This window comes from Poeciliopsis prolifica, unplaced genomic scaffold, assembly GCF_027474105.1.
Source record: "Poeciliopsis prolifica strain line A6 unplaced genomic scaffold, Auburn_PproV2 SCAFFOLD023, whole genome shotgun sequence".
Lineage (NCBI taxonomy): Eukaryota > Metazoa > Chordata > Actinopteri > Cyprinodontiformes > Poeciliidae > Poeciliopsis > Poeciliopsis prolifica.
This window is the reverse complement of record NW_026562398.1, coordinates 1,625,683-1,650,259: the sequence shown is the minus strand read 5'-3', so window position 1 is coordinate 1,650,259 and position 24,577 is coordinate 1,625,683. Positions and strand designations below refer to the sequence as shown.

Here is a 24,577-nt window from a genome sequence, read left to right as displayed (position 1 = left end):
TTTTTCAGTGTTGTCAGTCTCAGAGCATGTGCGCATATTTATGTTCTGTCATCTCTCATGTTTACCTGTCATATTTATCTCTTATTTTATATGTTCTAAGTTATCACATGATGTATAACTTCTGTTTTTACAGTATTAGTACTCTGAAAGCAGAGATAAACTGATCAGGCTTTTATTGGCCAATACCTAGACTTTGATGGGTATCATCCAATTTAAACTGAAGGAAAAGAAGATTATCCCCACATATGCACATAAGCATATGTTAATAATCTTTATCAGATTTTTATTCAACTAAATAAATAGTTCTGCTTGTTATTGGATTTAGAGAAAACTACAAGCGTCCTACTTGATGCTTTTATTCTTTTTTCTGAAAAAAAAAATAATAATAATAAAAGCTAAAATCTAATTAGACATAAATAGCTCAAACTGCATAAAATCCAAATCCAAAAGCCTTATAGATCTGAAAAGCAGTGGGTTTGTTCGATTATGAGATGGTTTCACTTTTCTTTTATCTTAGTCAACTCTGCATCTTTTTCTTTTATCCAGTGCAGATGCCACAGGGCTTTATTTTTAATATTGCTAAGGGTACTTCTATTAAAATAAAAAAATTGTATCTCTTCAGAACTCCATGAAGGTGATGTTTAAGTGCTTGTGGAAGAACTGCGAAAAGGTCCTCAGCACCTCCTCAGGGATCCAGCGACATATCCGCACCGTCCACCTGGGGTAAGTTTTTATTATCATCACTGGAATGCAGAGAATGTCTGTCTTCCTCCAGCTCCTATCATTAAACCAACAAAAACAAAACTATGTCAGATGCAAGATAATAAATAATTTTGTACATTAGATAATAACATCAGCCATTGTTTCTCTTCTCCCTGTGTGATGCGTATATATCTTGCAATGCTGTTTTTATTCTCACTGCATTTCTGCACCCCCCCCCACACACACACACACACACACACACATGCACGCACGCATATATGCAGCACCACCAGACAATAATTTAAGTAATTTGATTCGCACAATCAAACTTTTGATGTGACAGTTGTAAATTTCTACTTGTCCTCACAGTTCACTAAATGTAAACATGATCATTATATTTGACAGGAGTTTTGAGTTTTTGCTATATACATTGTTATTATTTATTCTACCACATGAAAATAAACATAAATTAAATTTAGGTTTGGATTGTAGATTTTGGCATATGACAAAACTAGCTTATGAAACAGTGTTTTGATTACTTTTGAGATATTAGCTGCCATCTATCATGCAATCTGGCACTTAGCATAGTAAGATTAGGGTTAATTTTCCAGTCCCACAGTGTATGAACTGTAAAAGCCTGCTTACCCCGAAGGCATACTACACTGGGCACAGTCTGCACTGCTCTGAACCCGTTTCCACTGGGTGAGAACAATGAGGATAACTAGTTGGCACAACAGTCTGTCAACTTGTAAGGGTTAAACATGCACATTTTATGAAATGGACCCAAATTGATCTCAGTCACAGTCAGTAAAACATGTCTGAATGTTTGGAGCCAAATCTGGTTGCAGTTGTGTTGCATTAACAGGCCCAACTACAAACATGTTTTTCCAACAGCTAATTAAAGAGAGAGTACAACAATAAAACAATTGTCATCCATCTCCGTTGACCCATTTCTTAACTCTTTCATATCCTTTAAAGTTTTATGAATGGCAAACAAGAAACTGGTGGACTACTGCCATTCTTAAACTGTCACCCTCTCAAGTGTGTGTTTCCGCTGGCTTATGTTGTTTGCATCAATTATGTAGTGTATGAGCCTGCATTATACACAGTTAAGTGTTACTCAGTCTATCAGTTGTCATAAAATAATCTGCTGAAACCAGTCTATTGGTATGTGCGTCAGGCTTTTCCAAACTCTCTACAGACTGTGAAAGTTGCATAGTGTTTTGCAAACCTTTAAAAATGATATACTTACCCTAGAGACACACAGACCAAGCTTTTCCTTGAACATGCATATCTTTACTTGTATTTAAGGTTTTTTCTAACCAAAAGACGATAAAAGTGGAAAATTTGCAAGAGGATTTTTTATAAAGTTGTAAATTTTAAATTCAACAGAAAAATAATAATAATAAAAAAATAGAAGTTTGTGATAGTATATGTCCCTAAGTTTGACAATATAACAAATATATAATTTCCACAATATGATTGTTTATAATATTAATCTTGCAAAGGAGCAGTAGTTATGAAAGTGTGTTTTCTTTCATAACTAACTAACTAACTATTCTTAGTGTCACAGTTTCATGGTACTAAAATATGTATCCTTATGGAGTCTGGCATGGATGAGAGGCCTGAAGATGCTAACACATCCACAGAAAGTCCTGGAAGCACAACTGTAAAAGAGAAGAGAGAGGAAACTCGATCTATCACAACACATGTTGTCATTTTCACAGTTAATATTGACCTCACATGATCTCCTGATATCATTTGCCATTAATCTTTATATGACTTCTTTTTTTTTCACATACCTAACATGTTGCCATGTAGACTCTTAAAGGTGTGATACTATTGTAACAATGTTTGTGCAACATTAATTACTTGTTAAAACCTATAAAAAAAGAACCTTTTCTGGCCCACAATTTAGGGTTACATTCAGTGGTAAAAGTTTGTCTTTCAATCCCACATTGAAAGATAAAGCACACTGACAGGATTGTAGAATTTTGCTGCCCCCTCCTGTTAAAATAATGTATTTATTTTTATTTTTATTATTATACACAGTAATTTGTTAAAGTAGAGGCACCAAAAACTTGTATGTGTAATTTCTCAATGCCAGGGTGTTGGGTTCAGGATAAAAAAAAAAAAAAAAATTTTATAACATATTTAAGCTTTTGAGAAAATTTTAATTCTTTTCTCTGCAGGCGAAACAGCGACTCAGATTACAGCGATGGAGAGGAGGATTTTTATTACTCAGAGATTGAAGTCAACATGGACAGCCTGACGGAGGGTTTGTCCAGCCTCACACCTACCTCCCCCACCACGGCCGGCCCTCCGCCCATCTTCCCCCCTCCACTGAGCGATGTGTCCCGCTCTGAGTACGTCGGCGTGAACGGTTCACAGAGTCACACCTCGTCGCTGCTCAGTCAGTCGGCACCCTCCACACTCTGCCACATCCGCACTGACCATGCCTACCAGGTAATTCACACACACATACAAACTGTCCAACAAGAGTTTTCATTCATGATGTCAATGCTGCAGCTGTTCCAATTATTAGGTTCAGATTTTGAGATCAGCAGGTAAAACCAAGAAAGAAAACCTGCTCCAGAATAGATGCGGGAGGTTAGCAGCGACCGAAAACTTGCATAAAAACTTGTTATGCAAGTTTTTATTATGAGACAAAGTATCATTATGATTTTGCTACTTGCTTTTATCCCTTCTTCATCTTCTCCACATCCCTCTGCTTTTTCTTCCTTTTCATTTTACTGCAACATTCCTTTATTTATAAACAGAGGTCAAATGAAATTATTTTAACTGCATTTGTTGAACTCTGTCTTTTTATGGTTCCATGATATTAAAAAAGTACATGTACAAATACTTATATTTTTAGTTATCTAACTGCTTCACCAGTTTTCTTTTTGTCCTGCATTGTACAATTTGTCTATAGTATTTTGATACCTTTCAATGCTTTTTTGATAATTTTTGAGTCATCTTAAATAAATCTCAAGTAAAGAGTAAACCTGGAATGAATACCTTCCCACTAATTGTACAATCTGTTTCCACTCTGTTCTCCTCTCATCTGTTTTTCCCCCTGCACATTTCTTGTCCCTCCTTGTTTCTTTGGTGTTCCTGTCCTGTCTGCGTGGGGTGGTTGTCCATGTTCCAGGCCACCGCTCCAGTGAGTATCCCAGTGGGTCCTGAGCTGGCTGGGATAGGCAGTGGTAATGGGATCGGGCCTGGAACTGGAACAGGGACTGGGAATGGCATCAGTGTGTCTTGGCAGCAGCCCCCTCCTGTCATTTTTAAAGGCACCCCGGTGAGTGAGGCTTTGTCTCACGCCTTTTTATCTCAATCTTCACTCCTTCCCTGCAGTTTCCACTTACAGCTATTTGATTTTTTTTTGTACAAGATTTTATTGGTCCTTGCTGCATTAAAGTAGCTGTATTTGTCTACTTTTACAACATTAGGGTTTTTTTTCTACCGTTCCTGTTTGCAATGATTTTGTACTCCTCTAGAGATGAAAATATTTTCCAGGAACCTGATGTTAAGTACTTGAATTCATACGCTGAATGTGATGTGAAACATGTAGGTAGATGTAGGTAGTTAAATCAACCTGACGACAGGCTTACAATGAATCAGTCCGTGCTCATTAAATGCAGGACAACATATCAGAGCTTAAACATCCTCAGGCACAGACCTGTTTGAGAGCTACAGAAACATAAAATGTAGTTATAAAACGCATATATTTGCTTTTCAATAACATAACACTTAAGTTAACCATGCAGTCTTTCAGAGAACAGTAGGGTAAACAATGAGCTGATGTCAGAAGCGCAGCTGTGCAAAGTTGGAGGACATGTGACTATCGACTGCAGAAGACGCTTGTAGATATTGCTCAGTTCTGAGTTCAGGAAGGTGACACTGTGGCTTGAAGAAATTCGGAAAACAGAGAGAAAAAGAAGTATAAATATCTGCAAGGTTGCAAAATGCTGTGGAAACATTTATGTCATAATACATACATATTTCAGTAAAACTTGATGAAATGAAATGTTATTAGCCAGTCACCTTGCAAAGTAGGCTTATTGTTTTTTCTTCACAAGTTGTTTTTGCTTCCTTTAAGTTTAGAAATAAATGATATTTCTGTTTTAATTAAGGCACTTAATGTGGAAAATTGAGGAGCTGAAAATCTAGATTTGTATTTCACAGGTTTACAAGTAATTAGTCAGGTCATTGTTAGAATATCAGTAAGATTTCTGACATAACCATTTTAATGTTGTCATTATTTATGACAACATAAATAATTAGGCTTCAGTTATAAAAGGGATACATAGCATAATTAATTCTTCTTTTTTTTTTCAGATGTCTTTTTCTCATTAAACTTGACCCTGTGAGATGTCTTTGTTTTAGTGCGTCACTGAGTCAGTAAATGTTTTACAATTTGTGCAGGGCCCTGTGACACATGTTCGCACTGTTTGCATTGGTGAAAAGCGGCAGCCGGCGATCAGCACGCACGCCACCGTTAACAAGAACCATGCTTTAGTAACGCCAGCAACTAAATCGGCAGCAGGAACCAGGTATGTACTTGCCATTCCCCTCACAACTTATTGTTGTCATCAGAGTCTATATAATTCTTACCAAGACATAATGGTTACAGATCCTTACTTTGAAGCACCTGCCTTATTGCCATATCTGCCATATTGCAATTGTTTCTTTGTTGTCTTGACCCAGCAGTAAGCATTTTTTCTTGAAGGTCAGCAACAGATATTTTGACCCAACAAGAGTTTCTGCAGGACAGACAGCATTGCATCTAAGATATCTGAGATGAAACGTACCTTTACAGAATTATCCATATTAACACAATTTCATTTATTCTCTGTTTTAATATGACCTGTTGATAATTCTGCTTCTAACATACTACAGTGCAGTTGCATTTACTTGTGTGTGCTTCAAAGAATGTTGTTCTCATCTTCTTAATCATGAACTTTTTTGCATTGACTGTCTTAAAATGTAGTGACCAGTGTTGCAGTAGCTCACTCCCACATAGGCAACAAAGTCATCTGACACAGACAGATAGGAAACAAATTTAGACATGTTTTCACTGTGAATGCCATTTTAACAGGTGAAAAACACTTCGTAAACTTAAGAAAAATAATATAAATGACCAATGGGTCAATGATAATATTATTATTATTATTATTATTATTATTATTATTATTATTGTTATTATTATTATTGTTGTTGTTGTTATTATTATATATTTTATCCAATGGGGTAAAAAATTAGTTAGGGTTGTATTTTCAACTAATTAATTTTTTTTTCTTATTTCTGGATTCAGGCAGATGTAGTTTAAGAAGACTGAATGTGCATGTTTTGTGTTGGTTTTTTTGTGTGTGTCTGTGTGAGAAGCTGGGTGACGTCTTTGTGCATGTCCTTACACTGTCACATCTGCTGTTTCCAAGGAAACCCCGTGGGGAAGCTAAGAAGTGCCGAAAGGTATACGGCATGGAGAAGAGAGACATGTGGTGCACAGCCTGTCGATGGAAAAAAGCCTGTCAGAGATTCACCGACTAATACAGTTGCCTTCCCCTGCTTGTGGGAGACGAGCTCCTCCTCGCTCGGAGTGACAGCGAGGTTGACATTTTTTTTTCCACGAAGAGATGAGGGCAAGGTTCTCAATGCTGCTTCCTCTGGGCCAGCAGGGGAAAGGGTTGCCTTATCTCCTTTCAGTTTCCAAACACAATGAGAATATCAAAACAACACACAAAGAGAAAAAAATAACTTTATCCAGATCTGGAGACTTTTCTTAGACTGGGACATATTCACTCACAGTTAAATAAGGAAAACAAAACAAATTGGATGCTGATCAGATTCTTTTATTTCCCACTTGCTTCACTTCAAAGCAATGAATGAAGAGTACAGATAAGCTTTTTGTTATACCCTGTCATTCATCGTAAGAGCACTATGTAAGCTACTTTTTGTTTGATGGGTTGTGGCTCTTTTCCGAGGTTAAATGGTTAAAATCACGTGCTAAGTGAAATCACAGTCGCAGATCAGTTTCTCAGGGCCACCTTTTAGGGGTCTTCATCAAATCTGCCAAATTCTCAACTTACAGTCATGAGTTTTAGATTAAGATGTAACAACACTGTTCTGCCTTTTTACTGGAAAATATAGACTGCAAATCTGAATACATAGAATTTTAGGATCAAACAACTTCGTTACTCTAATTAAGAACAACTTTTTACATCTGCAAAACTGCACTAAATCATTCACAAGTGGTACAAAACGTTCTCATTTGATGTCCCAAAATATTTTAGAAAAATGCACAGTTTATAAAGTACATATATGTATAGATATGCCCATATCTTGTTATGCACCCTTCAGAGATAAGTTGTCTTCTAAAGTAGCACTGTAACCCGAGTTTGCCTGAGAGAGTTGATATCTATTTCCTGTATAGTTTATTTTCAGCAGTAAGCTGCTGAATCAACTTGCAATTGCATTGTGCAATCAGAGGATCGACAGCATTTAATAATTTTTCTTTCTCTCTCGTTATCAGTCACAATTGAAGCAAAAGGCTATTTTTTAACAGCTGATGTTCTTAAAGATATCTTTTACCATGCTATGTGAACTGTAACCGCTCTTTGACATTTTGAACTTGATAGTTTGACGGATGATGATAATAGTGTATGCAGGGAGAACACATAGAGACTGCATTCTCACAATCTTAACTTAAATACATCCATCTCTCACAGTTTTCTAAGATAAATTACCTTGAAAGTTTTAGAATAATGACGCACCGATATAAGGTTTGGTCTCCAAACTTCAGTTTTTGTAAAGCTTTGACCTGTCGATGCAAAGTTTAGATTTCAATTCCCTCTAAAATTTTAATTAAGAAACATGAAAATATGTCTATATACTTATTCCTGTAAGCTGTCTTTAGAGTTGTACTAACTAAAAACAAAGTTAAACTGATTTGACATTGGTATTTTATACATTTTTTTTTTTTTTTTTTTTGCATATTATATTAATGATAATCAGTCTTTTTGTGTATTTCCTTGAAAATGGAGACCATTACCTTAACTCTGCAATTTTTAAAACATTTTTAAAGCTATCACATTATCATCATGTCATCAGTGCAACATGGTTGCAGTTGCATAAATTCTATGAAATTGTCAAATTCCAGTAATCATCCAGCTATCTATGAGAATACCTGTTTATGAGCATTTAATCAGTTGTAAATACCAAACTAAACTTAGCAGGGAGCCAAGGCTGTCCTATTTTTTTTTTTTAAATATATATTTAATCCTTGAAGAAAGCAAGTAAGAATTGAGTCTTTGCAAATCAGGGAGCCCTTGATTTATGTAGAAGCAAACCTAGCAAGAATCTTTCTTTTTTTGTGTGTGTGGGCCAAAAGGAGTCTTACTTATTTAGAATAAACATATTGAGGTCAGACTGAGGCCGGGATAAAAAAAACTGTAGGTGTGCTACAGATGGTGGAAGTACTTGTAATCTGTACCTATAAAAGTAGTTGACTTTAGAGCCCATTTTGTTACCTGATAAATTTTTTTTATAAAAAATACAGGGCAAAGAAAAAAAGTAACTTTTTAATCTTAAAAATTAAATGCTGTCCACCTCTTTAAAATGTAGTTTTTTCAAATTTTACATTTCCAAAGTAAAAGAAAAAAAAGCACTTACGATTGGTGTACTTGCAAAGATAGGAAATCTTTTGATGAGAGAAAAATTCAAACAAAAAAAGTTGGTTGCCACTTAGATCTTTTGAAAGTATTTAGTCCATTATTAGTAAATTTTGTAAATTTCCTCAGTTGACTTAGTTTTCAACTTGTGTATGAAAAAAATCTCTACCTTTTTATTTTTCTTTTCTTGAAAATGATATGTTAATTCTGAGGATAAACATTAGCTTAACTATTTATTCCTATTGTCCTAGATCTTAAAGTAGCCCCATACGGCTTTAAACTCTAGAAATTTCTGACTACCTTTCCCCCTCATCTTTTGACCTTTGATTTTTTTTTTTTTCTTTTTCACATTTGCAGAGATATTATGTCAGTAGGTGTGAATTCATAAAGAGATGTATGCTGTACATTGGCCTCCTTCTCACAAATTCTGCTGCATGTTTTTAATTCATCAACCTGATCAGATCTCACAGAAGACGTTTTCTTTGTTTGACACATATTTGAGTCAGAAGCATAAAACCTCTCGTCTCCGTGAAAACATTTGTGTTGTTTTCTAGCATCGGCATGTCAGATGTGCTACAAGAAGGAAAAAAGAAAAAGACCTGTATTGATGAGAGCTAAAGAAAACATTAAGCAGACATTGTCACCATCACAGTTCAAGCCTTCATGATGCTCCGTTTAAATTTTTTATATATCGGTATGTTCCAGATAAGCTAGGTCAACAGGCCTCTTCCAGTCACCAAATTCACCAAGTGCCAATAAAAGTTAAAACATAAAGGAAAGGGTATTATGACCTTTAAAGAAATTGCACTACGCTGTACTGCGCATAGACATGTTTTTTATACATGAACGTTTTGTATTTACAGATTTTTAAGTGGAAAGGTCGTTTTTTTTTTCGTTTTTTTTCCGATGGGTCTGGAGGGATCCATTCACAGGCTGACAGTGGGGAAATAAAGGGGGCCGAGCACCCCTCCCAGGGGCTTTCCCCATTAATGGCAAGTGATCTTGACAGCTACAGTCTCGTGCTCGGTGTCAGATGTTGTACCTAACACTGTAGTACCGACAGTTGGAGATGTGTGGTACTTGGCGGTCGTCGATCTCTTTGCCTTTCGTAGGATGAGCGCCATGGACTGGAAACGGTTCCAGCCTTATTGCAGTGATGGGGAAACACCAGTTTCAGTACATAGCCACATGTTATCATCTCGATAACAGAAGATGCTTTAAAGTGTTCATTGCCTGGAGGGTTTTTTTTCCCCTCGCATTGTTCACATGCTTTTTAAACACACTGCTGCAAATTTGCTCTTCCTTTCATTTAAAAAAATAAAAAAAGCTCCTGCTTCTTGACATTTTACTAAGATAATGTATTTCATTTATGTACATACGATTATTAGTGCTGGATACCACTTTTTTGTTCAGTACATTTGGTTTGGTTGATAAGAGTATGAAAAGCCACTCATTAGGTCTCTCCATCCCGTATGTAAACACCAGCAGGTCCGTGTACCGAGAGCTTCGGTTGGCAGAGAATGGGACCCATTTAGAGGAGACGGGGCTTTTATCCCCACTGTCCCATATAGTGGCGGTTTTTGTCATGAGCAATGTGGCTCACTGCCCAGAACACCACAGCTTGGGGCCAGCCTGAAGATTAATTTTTTTTTTTTCATTTGTGTTTCAAACAAGTTTTTACTTGCGTTCAGAGTTGTAAATATGGCTGAACACTGCGGCAGGCTGAAGTTGCTCTTTGATTTACAAAATCCACTGTGGTGCTGTTGAAAGGGCTATTTCACAGGAGGTTTTTTTCAGAAATTGGGACTACATTTGATTATCACTTGTTTAATACCTATGATTCTTAGACTGGACTGAATTATGCTATACTGCACAGAAATTCTTAAAAAATAAACATTGAGATCTTTGAAACTTTTACTCTATTTGTTAAAACACACCAGAGAACTCTTATTGCTCTCTTGGCATTAGGACCACCTAAAGCTATTGTTGGCCGCCATTTAAGCAAAAGTGCCACTGGATTGTCCCATGTTGAAATTGGCCCCATTATCTATGCGTTTAACAATTTAGCTTGGAACTCTATTTTTAATAACTTTTTTATCCTCAAGGATCACTCGTTCTTAAACTAGAGATGCACCAATCAAATAGCCAGAGATAATAATATACCAATTTTTGCTTAATTGGCTGTGTTACATCTATTTTATTCCACATGTTTTAAGAAGTTTCATCATTTCTTGGCTACAAATGTATATCATCTTGTATTTCACTGATTCTCTGTTTAAAACTACAACTTCTATCAAAAACCATGTACCACGTTTTTTATGTGCAGTGAAAAAACAGTTTTGATCAAAATCGAACTCAGCAGGTCCGATCCTCAAAAGAAATCGGACATCGCTATTGTCCACGAAATATCTGATCGGTGCTCCTCTAGTTTAAATTCAAGTTTACTTTCAACAATGTATTCTCCTTAGAAATCAGTGGATGGAGATTGACACTAACTGCTGACGGGTGTGCGGGAAACAGCAAAGTTCACACACAACATACGGTAACATTTGCAGTTTCAGGGCCTTGTTGTACATAAACAAGATAAAGAGTTCTGTGAGGCTTTGTCACTTGTTGTTATGTTGTATCTTTGTTATTCAAAAAGGAAACTTTCTTCTTTTTTTTTACATTACTGTTGCTCAGAATATATGTTTTTTCTTTCACTTTGAGGCAATTGCAAACCTATAGTGAACTGATTCAATGTATATTGTAGTTTAGTGGCAAAGGGGAGAAAAAATGACAACCTGTTGAATGTACAACTTATAGAAATTCATTTTGTTGTTTTCGTGTAGTTGTTGGCTAGCTTAGCCATTTTGAGAAATTGTTGTGCGTCCTTATTTTGTTTTGCTTCTTAACGCCTAAAAAACATCTGTCGCCACACTGATGAATCATATGGAATAACACAACCATGCAGTATTGCTTTACTATCTTTGTGCAATGACTATTTACAGCGGAACAAAAATTTTCATGCCTTTTGGTGACATTTATGATCCACTTTTATCATTTTGTCCTCTATATTCGGCCAACTGGGTCATTTCGTGTGAGTTTGTGTACTGTTTGTTGTCATGAATGTTGTTTGTGGTTGTGACATGAAGTTGTCCTCACGTCAGGATCGCTTTCAACCTTTTTGGTCACAATGGAAATTGTTACCTTTTGGGGCGTCTTTATCCTGCCCTGCGCATTCCAACAGACAGCATGCTGTTAGTGTCTTTCCCCGCTTCTCCTTTCACCGCAGCAATTCCTTTTTGTGTGCTATTCAGCTTCACTGTGGTTCCACCCAAGCCTTTAGCCAGTACATTAAGCTAAACTAAACCCTTGAAATGTGCATCAAAAAAGCCTCTTTGTTCTCTTACCAAATACGTCAAAATTGATGTGCTGCTTTCCTGAATGTCAGTTTTCATTTTGTTCACTAAAGAGCAGCAGCAAAAAACAATATATATATTTGTTCAAAATCACATGTATTTCATTGCAATGGCAGCTCCACACCTCCCTCTCCTGTGCTTGTATTGTTTGTCCAGGCGTTTGTCAAACCCCATCCTCTGATGACCATTTTTCTTCAGTGCTGTTGTGTTTTTTACTGAGCCTTACGCTTTTATTTTTCTCCCATCGATTGTCTGATTGAGTTTGACGACGTTGTGCATGTTTAGCATTGCTCATTCTTTTCATATTCTTTATTTTTGTGTGTATGTTAGGAGATACAACACTGAAGGGTTTTGTGTTAGATTTCCCCTCTCAGTATCCAGGAACTCAAGGCTGATGGTGGAAGCAAACATACTAGGAGCACCCTGACTATGCTCAGTGCTGAAAGAGTTTTTGGTGGGAATGTGACATCAGCCTTTGGGTCTTCACTGGAGGCCAAGATTTCTCCTGTTTTTGGGTGGGCTCTGCTTCTGGTCTCCATCAGCAGGCCCACACACACACACGGAGAAAGCACTTTCTGAGCAGTGGTGCACTCAAGGAGTACTCGTATGAATGTCAAGCCTTTGACTTGTGCTTGAAAAGATGGATGAACATGTATGATGCTTATAATGTGATCTGTGTGATGTAATGTGACGGTAAAGAAAAAATAAACCTGAATGGAAGACGTCTGGCATCAGATTTTTTTGTTTTGTTTGTATTTTTCAAGTTTATTAAGATGTATTGCTATATTAAGGAAACTTTTTCATTTATTAAGATTTATCATTGAAGAAATATGAAAAGTTTGCGAATAGTGTGACTGGCGCCTTACAATAGTGCAGTTTAGTGTTTAAACGTGAGAAATTTTATGAAATAAGTGGAAAATTCCAACATAAATGTTGAAACAACGCATGTATATTTACATACTTCTTTAAAAGACTTTTGTTGTTATTTGACAGTCGTTTGACAGGTAGGTGGGTTGTGAGAGAGGGGGAAGACATGCGGCAAAGGTCATCGGGTCAGGACTCAAATCGGTGACGGCCACTTCAATGGGTCATGCCACCCCTACCAGGACATTTGACAAGATATATATGGCGGTCTGCCAGAGAATTGAAAAGGGTTTGTCTGCAGGGTGTGTTATGAGCAAATTTGGACAAAAATATTGATGATTTAGAAAAAATGGACAGAGATCACTTGGTCCTGAAATCTTGTGTGGAAGTGAAAGGTTTAATAAAAGTGCTGTCCCGTGGGCAACACTTTTAATTCCAGGCATCACTTTTTGAAATGATAAAAAAATTAAAATGGAATCTGATTTAAGAATTTTTTTTTCCACAACTTCACAAAAAAATCAAGAACATTTGACAAAAATGTTCCCAACGGATTACTTTTTTCTTTTTCTAAATTGTCTATTGCGCCCCCCAGTGGACAAAAGGAAGCTAAAAAATAAAGCACAGCAGACACTGCCCATGTCTTTACAGCAGCAATTTCAAAATTTATTGAGACTGATTGGATTTTGCAAATAATAGTCAAGCTAATTCTTCCACTAAACATGAAGTTAGAAAGAGGCTTGGACAACTCGCGGGCTTGACCCAACATCGAAACAGAAGGCTTATGGTTGACTGTAAAAATGTTCTGTGATCAGTACTATCAACCAAAAAAAAAAAAAAAAAATGAAATCAGCACAAGAGCACTTAAATCTGGCCAAAAAACAACAAAACAGGAGTAAAAACAGGACCGTTTTTTTTTTCTGATTATTTACCACATTTTGTTACAAACACAGGATTATGATAATAATCATTATAAAGTCAGTATCATATTGAACAAATATTCCCAACAAAAATAAACAAACCTCAAGCTTCAAGTGTGACCTTTTACAAATGAAAGACCCTTTGAAACTTGAAAGAGTAAATAAATAATATATAATAGTAATATAAATTCATATATATGAAGGTATACACACATCACTCTTAGTAGAAGAACAAAATCTAAAGTAAAAAGCGCCATTTTTTTTTTTTTTTTAAATATAGTAGAATATAGATATACCCATATCTATGGCTTCATGATTTTCACGTGTGAGTCAAGCTATACAGGCTGAATGAGGATTGCAGTTTGTACACGTCAAAGAATACCCATATTCATCTGCAAAAAGAGCAAACATTTCCAGTTTTGCATTGTGTGGAATGAGACCGCCGTGTGCAGATGCCGAAGATGTTGCTTTGGTATGACAGAAATGAACACAGGCATGCAAGTTAAGACCACAGAATTGGGGCACAAAAGGTCAAGGAAAGGAGGGAGTATCTAGTTGCCCCGTTATGATTTGTCTTCTTAGGAGAAAAAAACAACAACAAAAAAAAAAACACATCTCCGTAATCTCTATCCACACACACAAGTATTCATCTCATCTCTGCACGGAGTCGCTCTCACAAGCACGCGGGTGAAAGAAAATGTCATTGAGGCACATATTGAGGAGTCGATGGCGGACGTTTTCCTGAAATACAACCCGGAATGAGGAAGAGGACATACAGCACAGGTCGTGAGAAGAGAGTAAAGTGTGGGGTAGGAAGGGTCCAGGGGAAGCAAACATACATCCAGATGTCTCTCAGTGGCCATAACAGCACCGCAGGACAGAGATTTGTCACTGATCATGGGCTCTTTCCACACCCATTACTAACATTCATCAAAATTTCTACCCCATTGTCTTTTTTTTTTAACCCCAGAAATAAAGAACAGTTTGATGAATGGATCAAACACATTGGACAGCAGAGCTGCTAGAAATGAAGAAAGCATCACAAGTTGTGCTGAGGGTTTTTTTTTTTTCTTTTTGATGAGAAGTACAGTCCATGGCAGCAGAGCAGAGAGCCTGACATGTACAACCATCACAGGCAACATTTTCCACAACATGTCACAGCTGCAGCACTTTTTTTCATTTTTTTTTTCTTAAGATTGAGATCCAAACTGCAGACTCAACACACTGGCGTTAGAGAGGAGTGTTTAGTCTGCAAGCTGCCTTACTATGTATCACTATAACTGAAGAAATAAAATAAAAATCTAATCTGCTTGCAGTCTTTAAAAAACTAGCTTTTCCCTCTCATGCAGCCCTTCATTTATAACAACAATAATTTTAAAAAACCCAGAAAAAAACCCCCAAAACAAACGTGTGCACTTCTTTAATCCGATTGTGATGAACAGCGACAGGCTCGTGGGAAAAACCCCAAAATAAAATAAAAACAACCCAACAACGAACCGTTCACCACGACTATAAAGGCAAAAAGCACTCGTTAAAACACAGACTGCAAAACAAAAGCACTTCATGTATACAAAAGTACTAGATTGGTATATTTTTCTCTTTTTTTTTTTTTTGGTTCCATAATAATCAATTAGTGTACATTAGTGGTGTAAAAAGCATAAGCTGAGTAAATGTTTCAATCAATATTCAACAGAGGAGCAGGACAGTGAATGTGTTTTCCCCCTCAATAGTACAAAAAAAAGAAGTAAATACGACAGAAAAAAAGGGTAAACTGACACAATAAAAGGTTGATATAAAGCCCCATGTCTTGCCATCCACAACAAGGCAAAGTATAAAAGCTTTCTTTTTGTACAAGATATAAAATATCAAAAAAAAAGAAACACACACAGTAAAGCTTAGCATCCAGCACTTAATAAGCATAATTAATAATAGTAACATCAACAACAATAATCATAGTTATTCATAATAAGACATGTCACCGGCCTCACTTGAATTGTCAATAACTTTTCCCAAAAAATTCAGAAATAATCTTAAAAATCAGTGTAGACTCTTTCTAAATGCCAGACCCTCATTCAGACATACACACACACACGCACACACACATAGACACAGAGAGGGGGAAAAAATGGTTCTCAATAAATAACAAATCAATATTACACTCTCTACAAATACTGAAATCTCTGAATTTTACGCACAACGTTGATCCTTTTTCTTTACACCTCACGAAGCAGGAGGAACTGGAGCACGCAAAAGAGTAACCGTGAAAAGTGTCTGCATATTCTGTGTGGAGAAACTGGAATTTACACGTCTGAGGAAGGAGGAAATCAAACAAAACAGAATAGAAACAGGGAGAGAAAAAAAAGGTGTGAGAGACTTGGCTCACAGGTCCTATCTTCACAAACTTCAGCACGAGAGACAAGCGAGAGAGACAAAGAGTGTTTGTTAGTGTAAGGTAGGTCCACTGTGTGCTCGTATCGACTGTCAGAGCAGAAAAATGTTTTGTTTTAAACTCCCCAATTTGTGAAAGCAAAGTTCATTCTCTGTCTCTCTCTGTCTCACACAGCCTTTATTTTCCCTTTCTTTTACATCTTTATGTACAAATCTCCAGCTTCTGTTGGAATGGATCAATAGAAACCAGGTGGTGAACTTAACAGAAGAAAAGATTAAGGACCCCACTGAAAAGGCATAGGCTCTATGATCAGCAATCTGCACAAAGATTCAGTGATTTCTATCTGGCGATAACAGTCAGAGAAGACATAAGGTACATCCTTAAAGGTAGGTGCGGTCACCGAGTTGTTCAGGTAAGTAAAGATCAGATTAAAAATGTAAACCATGGGTTCAGGACTTTGATAGGAGTCAGTTGTCAATAAAGTGCAAGTCTGTGGCAGTAGGACTCAAAAAAGAAAATGTGTCACTTGGGGCTTCGCAGTCCCCCAACCCTGACACTCGATCTTTGCAATAGATTTAGACTCTCGCTTTGAGACACCCTCCTTCCTGGCTGTTCCCCCTAACTCTGCCTGTGATCCTTGGTTTCTGCAAAGATTGTGATGGCAAACATACAAAGCTGCAGTCTAGCGCCGGCTGCTTCCTTGGCAGCCTGATACCTGTTGTGACAGAGCAGAAAACACCTGGACTCCAGCCTGAACCCCCGAGAAGAAGAAGAAACACAAAAACACTGCATCTGAAGTGGAGGAGGTAAGCGGAAAAAAAGCCTTGCACTCAAGCCATCTCTTGATTACTCTTCTTCTATGGCGGTCAAGCTTGAGAAAGTGTGTATGCGTGCGTGCGTGTGTGTGGAGTGTTTGAGTGTTTCGATCATTGTCGTGCATCACCCTACAGCATCTCCGTACAAAGGAAGGCCTGCCCACAGTGGGTGGGCGAGTGGGTAAAGTGAGCAGAGGAATCTGCCTGAGAGATCAGAGGAGATCTCCAGAGATTGGTTGACGAGCCACAAGCAGGAGGCTTGACGGGTTCTACGAGATCCAAGCAAAGTCCTTCTCACTCCCATTATGCTGCTCCCCCTCCTGAGCCGAGGAGTCGCTCTCTTCCTTCTCATTGTCCAGTGCTCTGTGTGCCTCGGCGGCCATCCCTGAGTCCTTCCACTTCCCCGCCTCTTCCTCCCCTTCTCCCAAAATCTCACCGTCCCCTTCCACCATCATTTCCTCCTCCCCCTCCCCGTCCCCATCGCACTCCGCCTGGTCGTCGTGAAACCGGTCCCCAGGATAAAGCTCCTCCTCGGGGGAGATGTCCCCGCCCGTCTCCCCGTTGTGGTCCAGCAGTGCGGCCATGCCCCTGCCCGAGCAGTCGGCGCAGACCCCATGCCTCCGAGAACCGTGTTTGATCCCAACACTCGCGGCGGACATGAAGACCCGGCTGCACACCTTGCACACGTACTTCTTGTCCTTGCTGTGGACCTGTGGGACGGAGACACACCATTCCATGTTTTTCAGTGACATTTTCAATTGCAATTATTTTTTAAAGCTTTCAGTAATTCAGTTCTAAAAGCAAAGCTCATTTAAATAGATACATTATACATCATGATTATGCACGGCATATCATAATAATGTATGTCAAGTATTTAATTTTTGTTCATATCGATATTTATGGCTCAGAGATAAAAAACAAAAACAAAACAAAAAACGCAAATTTTCTAAGAACATTTTAAGATTACAAAGTCCATTTTAAAAACTTATTTTTAACAGAAATATCATTTTATGGCCCATACAATTATGGGGAGGAGTAGCAACTTGACAGGTGTCGAATAGATCACTGATCAAAGAGAAGCTAAAGAAGCTGCCAGTTCGCAGAATGGGGTAAAGGCACCAAATCCTAAATGTGTGGGGTCCAGAGTGTCGTTTACACACTCAATGATAATGAGAGATGGCTCCCTCTGCTGGCAAGCTTTATGAGGATGCTAATTTCATCAGCCTGCTCACACCATCAAAAGTATCAAAACTCAACTTAATGACCACATTTGAGTGGCTTTAACTTCTCTATCAATTTATATTTGGTTGGTGTAATATTCAAACTTTCTAAGAATTAAAATTTGAAGTTTTCATAACTATAAGCCATAATCATCAAACAGAACAGAAAATCCAGCATAAAATATAAATTTTGTTTTTTAAAAGGAATGACAGATTTTCTTTTTTTTCTTTTTGATGAAACATGCACACTTGCAACAGGACACCCCTAGGGGGCAATGGCTGCAAGACAGCACTCACCAGCGTGTGCCTCTTCATGTGTTCCCGTCTGGTGAACTTCTTGCCACAAATTTCACATGGGTACGGCCTCTCACCGGTGTGGGATCGCATGTGCCTCTTAAGGATGCATTGGTGCATAGCAGAGAAACTGCAGTATGGGCACTTGAACTTTTTACGGATCACTGTGAAGTCGTTCACTGCAAGGACAGAAAAAAGGGAGGAGAAAAAGAAAAGGAAGGAGCAGAAGATTAGCTTTGAAAGAAAAGAAAAAAACATTACTTCTCTTTTCAGTTATTGCTTTTAATTAGCAGCGTCGGCTAGAAATGTAACATCAATTCCCATGGTCATCCCAATCCCAGGCAAAGCTACAGTTGCCCTGGAAACAAGCTCTTCCTCCATGCTAAAGCAATAAAGGCATAGCGATACTATAAACACATGACACTACATTGAGTCTGCCTAAGGTGCTCTAGAAGGTCTCTGGTGTGGACTGCGAGAACACAGACAGAAAGGCAAACACAGACAACGACAAGAAAATCAGCAACACGATGGAGGGGAAACTGTATTTTACGGTGATGGGGGTTTAAAGGCACAACACACACTGTGCACATCTACTGTATATACAAAGGAGGGGGTCATCGCTTGTAATTACCTCCATCGGCTTCGGCTCTCGTTAAACATTTGACAGCACATCAAAAAAAAAAAAAAAAAACAGGAAAGAAATAGAAGAAAAAAACATGCAAGGACAAATAAACCGCACAACAGAGTCAGGCTTTCAAATTCTGAAGTAGACGAATTCTCGTGAATGTCAGTGTGCATGTGTGCAAAAACACAAATATGGGGGGAAAAAAGGAGCTGCACCAAAATTTCATTTTTCAACCATAATTTAATCACAGCATAAATTCTACAATTAAAAAAAAAAACAAACAAAAAAAAAACATACAGGTGTCTGAACAGTACATGGGTTTCAAAGATACATTATTCTGCCTAAATCTGGACATGACTTTCTGTACTTACAACACTTATTCAAATGCACAGATACCACAACATGACAACTAGCTCTGCAGATTTCCCATTCAGTTCCTGAGTTCCATCAACCTGTAACTCTGTTCAGCTGCAAATTGTGCTACCTGAAGATGGGGTTTCATAAAGCATTTGGCAGTTGGGAATTTTCTGTGCATTTGCAACAGAAAAGGGACAAATTCTCCCATGGGTTCAAGTTCTGCTTTAATAAAGAGCACCTGAAAAGACAAAAGCAGGTGAATACCTGAATAATGGGTATCGTATTCAAAGTATGGGTGTATTTAAGAAACTTTTGCTGTAACATGACAATATGGCAGGACATATAGAAAATTAATAGTTTTTCTCAGTGTATTTGTTTCTAATGTTTCCATAGACATAAAGTTTCAAAGCAGATGTTGATAAAAATCCCAAATAATCCACTACCACAAAGAAATACGTCTACGAATTACGTTATAGGAAATAAAATGAAATAACGCAGGGTAGTAATGATGCAGAGAAGCTTTAACAATGCACAAAAACCCAAGAAAAACAAATAAAACCTCTGATTATTTAGAAAGCAAAAATCCAGCCTATCATCGTCAGAAAATATCGGTTGTTTTGGTCCTGAATGATGACTTATAGAAAGGTTTCTCATTACCAAGGTATCACACAACAAGCTTCAAGACATTACTCCTGGAGCTCTTTCTGAATCTCCTAAAGTTTCAGTGTGTACCGTACAGGTTAAAAATCCAGGCATGGAAAGATTATGATTTTACTTTATACATGCCGCATCCAGGTGTTTGTTTCAAGACAAAATCGGAAGAACAATCTAAGGACCAGGGGTCACTTACAGGGAACTTTAGAAAGACCAAAAACAAAAAGGCAAGCACACCACCAAATGGCCACTGTGCACACTCACTGACACTCACTGCACAACACTCCACCGTTGGAGAAAAAAACCATTCAAAGCTCTTTCAAAATTAGCAGCAGAACATCTGGACAGGCTAATGAAATAATATAGTTAGGTCATTCTGACTGAAATGACCCTCTTTGGATGTCACTGGCCCCAGTGTGTTTGGAGACGGAATGATGCTGAACTTCACCACAAAATCTCTGCGCCAACAGTGATGTTTAAAAGTGCGTATGTCATGTGATGGTTTTCAAAATACAGCAGACTTTATAGAGATGAAGGAAGGATAGGTGGAGAAATTTACCGTGACATCCTTCATAAGATCCTGAAGTAAGTGGGTTTTTAAGTCCTACAATGTTCCCAAACACACAACAGCAAAAACTTAAAATCCACAGACAGCTTCTAGATTGGTCCAGTCAATTACTTAACTTGTATACAATTTATATGTGGACAGAACTAAAGTGCATAAAGACCTCCTGAAGATTTGAAGCCATTTTTTGTTGAAATAAGGGTAAAAAATTATACCAGAGTGATACATGTCACTAGTTTTTCTAAAAAGACGTTTTGATAGTAAATACTCGATACATTTCAGTAAAGGTTTCTTTGTACTTATAGTAATTCTTTGTCAATCCACTTTATCACACACACATTTTTAAATTAATTTGTGGTTCTTTGTATGTGTGTATTGCTTAGGTTGTTGCCAACATCTGACATGAATTTCATCTCAATAGCCCAGTGACAAATACATTTACTGAGAAAGTTGGATTTTCAATTATGGGTTTTACTATATTTTGCTGCCCAACTATCGTAAACTCAAAACAAAAGTGTTTTGGCAGAAACTGGTGCGAATTCACATTAGCAATGATTGTCAAGCTCTTGTTCAGTCCAACTGCTGCTCACCAACACAGCCCTCACTGTCTCCCTTATTATTATTCATATGCGTTTTTCCACTTGTCTCACTTGATTCCCCATTTTCTGCCCCGAGCACACCACAGCGCCATTATCGCTCTGCATCCGTGACATCACTGAGCTCCACCGGTTTAACAGGCCTCTGCCCCTCGGCCCTCACTTCCACTTCAGATGTGGGGGTCAAGAGGTCAAGAGGGGGCCGAAGCCGTGGAGGACCGATTACTGCCCAGGTCCTGCCCTGCTCGGCCACTACGCCACTCACAGATCTGGTTCTAAGAAGGTGGCCGGAATTAAGAGAGAAAATGACACCAACCAACCCCCATCCAAGCTGCTGCTGGCCTATTGTTTTAGCAGGCTTTGTCTTCTTCGGCACATCCCCTCCATCTGCGCTCATCTGACAGCTTCTGACTCAATATAGTCACGTCAGAGCAACTGCTGTGAGTCCATCTTATCTGGACCTGTCACAGGATTTTTAGAAATTATCTTCCTATTCTATATAATTGTGACTCAGGTGCAAAAAGTCTTATTTTCTTCCCTTTTTGCAATCCTGCAAAGTTCCTGCAGGTGGTGTGGTTGTTTGGGCTTCAACCCACTATGCCTGACAGGTATGGGTTCTGCTTTAACGTCTTTGTGCGTGTAATGCATGGGTGGACACAAAGATTGAGATCTCTGCCTAAAAAGGAGATGAAAGCGTAGTCACAGTGGTGACTGGCGACGGAGAACCAGACAAGTGGTTAAAGTTGAGGAAGTGAAAATACACCCTCTGTCTCTCGGCTCGGCACAGCAGTGAAAAGTTACTCACCTGGTTTATGGGTTCAGATAGTTCTGACTAAAACTATTCAAACATTGCATAAATTATGGGTCAAAAGTTTAATGGGTGTTCCATTGGATTCATTTTGCATAGCAATTGTGCACTTCTGACAAATTGTCACAAGTTTAAATGGGTTATTATTACATAATGCTAATGACATGATATTTAACAAGGTGTAAAAAAAAAAGTGCTCCACACTTTTGACCATGAGGAATCCTTCCATTCCAAGAGAATAACACCACAAAGCATTTTTGGCATGAATGTGAAATGCAAGTGAAAGTATAATTCTAACTACAAATGGGTATGAGTGACTCTACAAGCCTTCCACGTCGATACTGCCATTGTAATTGTCAACTTTCAGGTGTTGGTTGAGCCGCCACAGCGGGTCTGTAAGCCCACCCTGAGACATTTCCATTCCAGTGCTGCCTCCCAGTATGGCTCCTGGCACTAAGGCCACCTGGCAACACACTTTAACGTGTGTTGCCAGGTTCTTCTGGGTGCTAAAAGCCTTGGCACAGGCCGGGCAGGTGTGGCCTCTCTCTTTGGAGTGCACAGAGGACAGGTGCCGGTGCAGGTCTGTGCGATCCCGAAAGTGCTTCAGGCAGTATACGCATTGCATCAGCTTCTTCTTAAAGTGGATGGTCTTCTCGTGACGGTCCGCATTGGATTTGAGGGTGAAGCTGGCAGGGCAGTGGGAGCAGAAGTAGCGGGCTGGAACGGGCTCACCCACTCCGGGGCGGTAGAGAGACTGGCTGAAGAGGGGAGGCTGGGGCTGCGACTGGAGACGCGGCTGGATTGGCTGGTGGAGAGGACCCGGCATGCCTGGCCAGTCAAGGGACAGGGCCATCAGAGACAGGGTGTGGTGGTACTCGTGTTCCCTGAGATGCTCCAGGCTGCTGAACAGCCGTTTGCACAGGGAGCAGGCGAGCCCCTGTGAGAAGCCACCGTGCTCTGGCAGGACTTTTTCCCCTGATCCAGCCTCCTCACCCAGCGCGAGCGGCCCTTTAGATCCCATGCCAGGTACGGACACTGACGCAGGCACTGACGAGCCACCGGCACAACTCCCCTCGCCCATCTGATCTCTCTCGACAGGGGACTGGTCACCTTCCAAAGCTGAAATAGAAATGAGTTTAAGTAAGAAACAAATATGGAACTCCAATTTTGATACAATCTCTATATTAAGTTATGAACTTTACCTGTGCTGTAGTCCTTCATGTCTTCTCTCTCCTTTATCCTCTCCTGTAAGCACAGAATATTCCGTTATGCGACACACATTTATGCAATCTGTAAGGAATGTTGTCTGGGCATGCAGAAGGCAGGGAGGGGGTAAAACTGTGAAAGCAAACCCTTTATTTAACATGAATATACCAGATATGAAGAAACGAAAAGTTCAAAAAAGGAAAACATGGCCATAATTATGCAAAAAAAAAAAAAAAACAGTTTAATAGCGAAAGAAACAGAGAGACAGAGCATACAACAAAAACTGCAGTCATAAAAGAGTTTAAGATACTACGTCATTCTAAGGACTGTCACTGATAAGTAGTGATGTTATTAATGGGAACACTAAGGACTTTTTAAATTAGGTTTGTTGGAAGGCTACCTGCAGCCATTTACTTTAGCATGAGTCTGTATTACTTGTCCATGAGGTTAAAGCTAACAGCTAGCCAGAGATTGACAAAGACCAGGATTCCAGATTAAATTTTCTCAATTTTTTCTATCAGTTTAAAATCCTCAACAAAAAAGGTAAAAAAAAAAAAAACTAGTGAAAAGGCTTATTTTACCAATGATCTTCCTGTGTGAAACACAGAACAAAGCCTGTAAAGAGTTTCTGGTCAGAGCAGCGACCTTGCAGAAAAGCACAGCCATGTAAATTCAATAAAACAGTGTTACCTTAAAGCACAAGAATAATTTAGGTTTTCACCTTTACATTATACAGTTACTCTGACTGACAATGCTTTACATCTTCTGTTCTTTGTAAAGTTGCAGCTATTGAATATTTTAATAATCAAACATACAAGTAACTGAGTAATCAAATATGCTTAAAGTACACCCGCTGTCCAGATTTTTGTAGATCTTTTGTGGAGTTTGCTTATCCTTCAGCCCAATTAGAACAAAGACACCTTGATCTTATGTCTTTATTCGAAGATGAGTTGTCAGGATGTCTCGAGCACCAACTAACAGCTTTTTGTTCTTTCTCATGAAATCCTCCCCAACAGGTATTTAGAGAGTGAACGACCTAAAATTGTTCGATTGTTCCCAATTTAGAAGTCCATCAGCTTGAGATTCTTCAATTTGAATGTTTCAGATTAATTAAAAAGGGATTTATTTCCACTTGGGTTGGTAGAAAATCTGTATTTACAGGCGCTTAGAGGCACTGGACTGTTCAATCTGAGGAACAGGGAATCTGGAAAACTGATAGTTGTTATCCAGGAAACAAATAACCATGTAAAAAATATTCAACTGTGGAGTGAAGAAAGCAGTGAATTTAAAATGCGTCCCTCGGTATTTTTAGAAATGGACTCATCTGAGGTATAGTTTCACACCGATGTTTCCGTACATATTTCTCACAGGAAGATCACTTTTGGCACCCCACCTGCCACCTTCATTAACCATGCAAAAGTTATTGGTTTTGGTGAAAATCATCATCAAAGGCAAACATTACCACAGTTTAACAGCTCAATATATATC

The 24,577-nt window shown here is 38.6% G+C and overlaps 2 protein-coding genes across 6 annotated transcripts in view; one reads left to right on the top strand and one right to left on the bottom strand.

Annotated features, from left to right (window-relative positions):
• slc2a4rg (SLC2A4 regulator) overlaps window positions 1–12,501 on the top strand; it is a 42,333-nt gene extending 29,832 nt beyond the window's left edge. Inside the window, exons 5-9 of one of the 2 annotated variants that reach the window (XM_055046281.1) lie at window positions 623–723; window positions 2,895–3,168; window positions 3,857–4,006; window positions 5,134–5,261; window positions 6,147–12,501. In XM_055046281.1, the coding sequence (XP_054902256.1) occupies window positions 623–723; window positions 2,895–3,168; window positions 3,857–4,006; window positions 5,134–5,261; window positions 6,147–6,258 (765 nt within the window). In that variant the 3' untranslated portion in view covers window positions 6,259–12,501. The remainder of the gene's footprint in view (window positions 1–622; window positions 724–2,894; window positions 3,169–3,856; window positions 4,007–5,133; window positions 5,262–6,146) is intronic. The other variant, XM_055046282.1, reaches the window with a different exon arrangement.
• A 779-nt stretch (window positions 12,502–13,280) lies between these two features.
• Window positions 13,281–24,577, bottom strand: part of zbtb46 (zinc finger and BTB domain containing 46) — an 84,231-nt gene continuing 72,934 nt past the window's right edge. For 2 of the 4 annotated variants that reach the window (XM_055046273.1, XM_055046272.1), the window contains exons 6-7: window positions 23,086–23,128; window positions 18,545–23,002 (exon numbers count right to left, since the gene is read on the bottom strand). In XM_055046273.1, coding sequence (XP_054902248.1) covers window positions 22,203–23,002; window positions 23,086–23,128 — 843 coding nt within the window. In that variant the 3' untranslated portion in view covers window positions 18,545–22,202. Of the gene's footprint in view, window positions 17,475–18,281; window positions 18,458–18,544; window positions 23,003–23,085; window positions 23,129–24,577 lie in introns of those variants that run through there. The other 2 variants (XM_055046276.1, XM_055046275.1) reach the window with 2 other exon arrangements.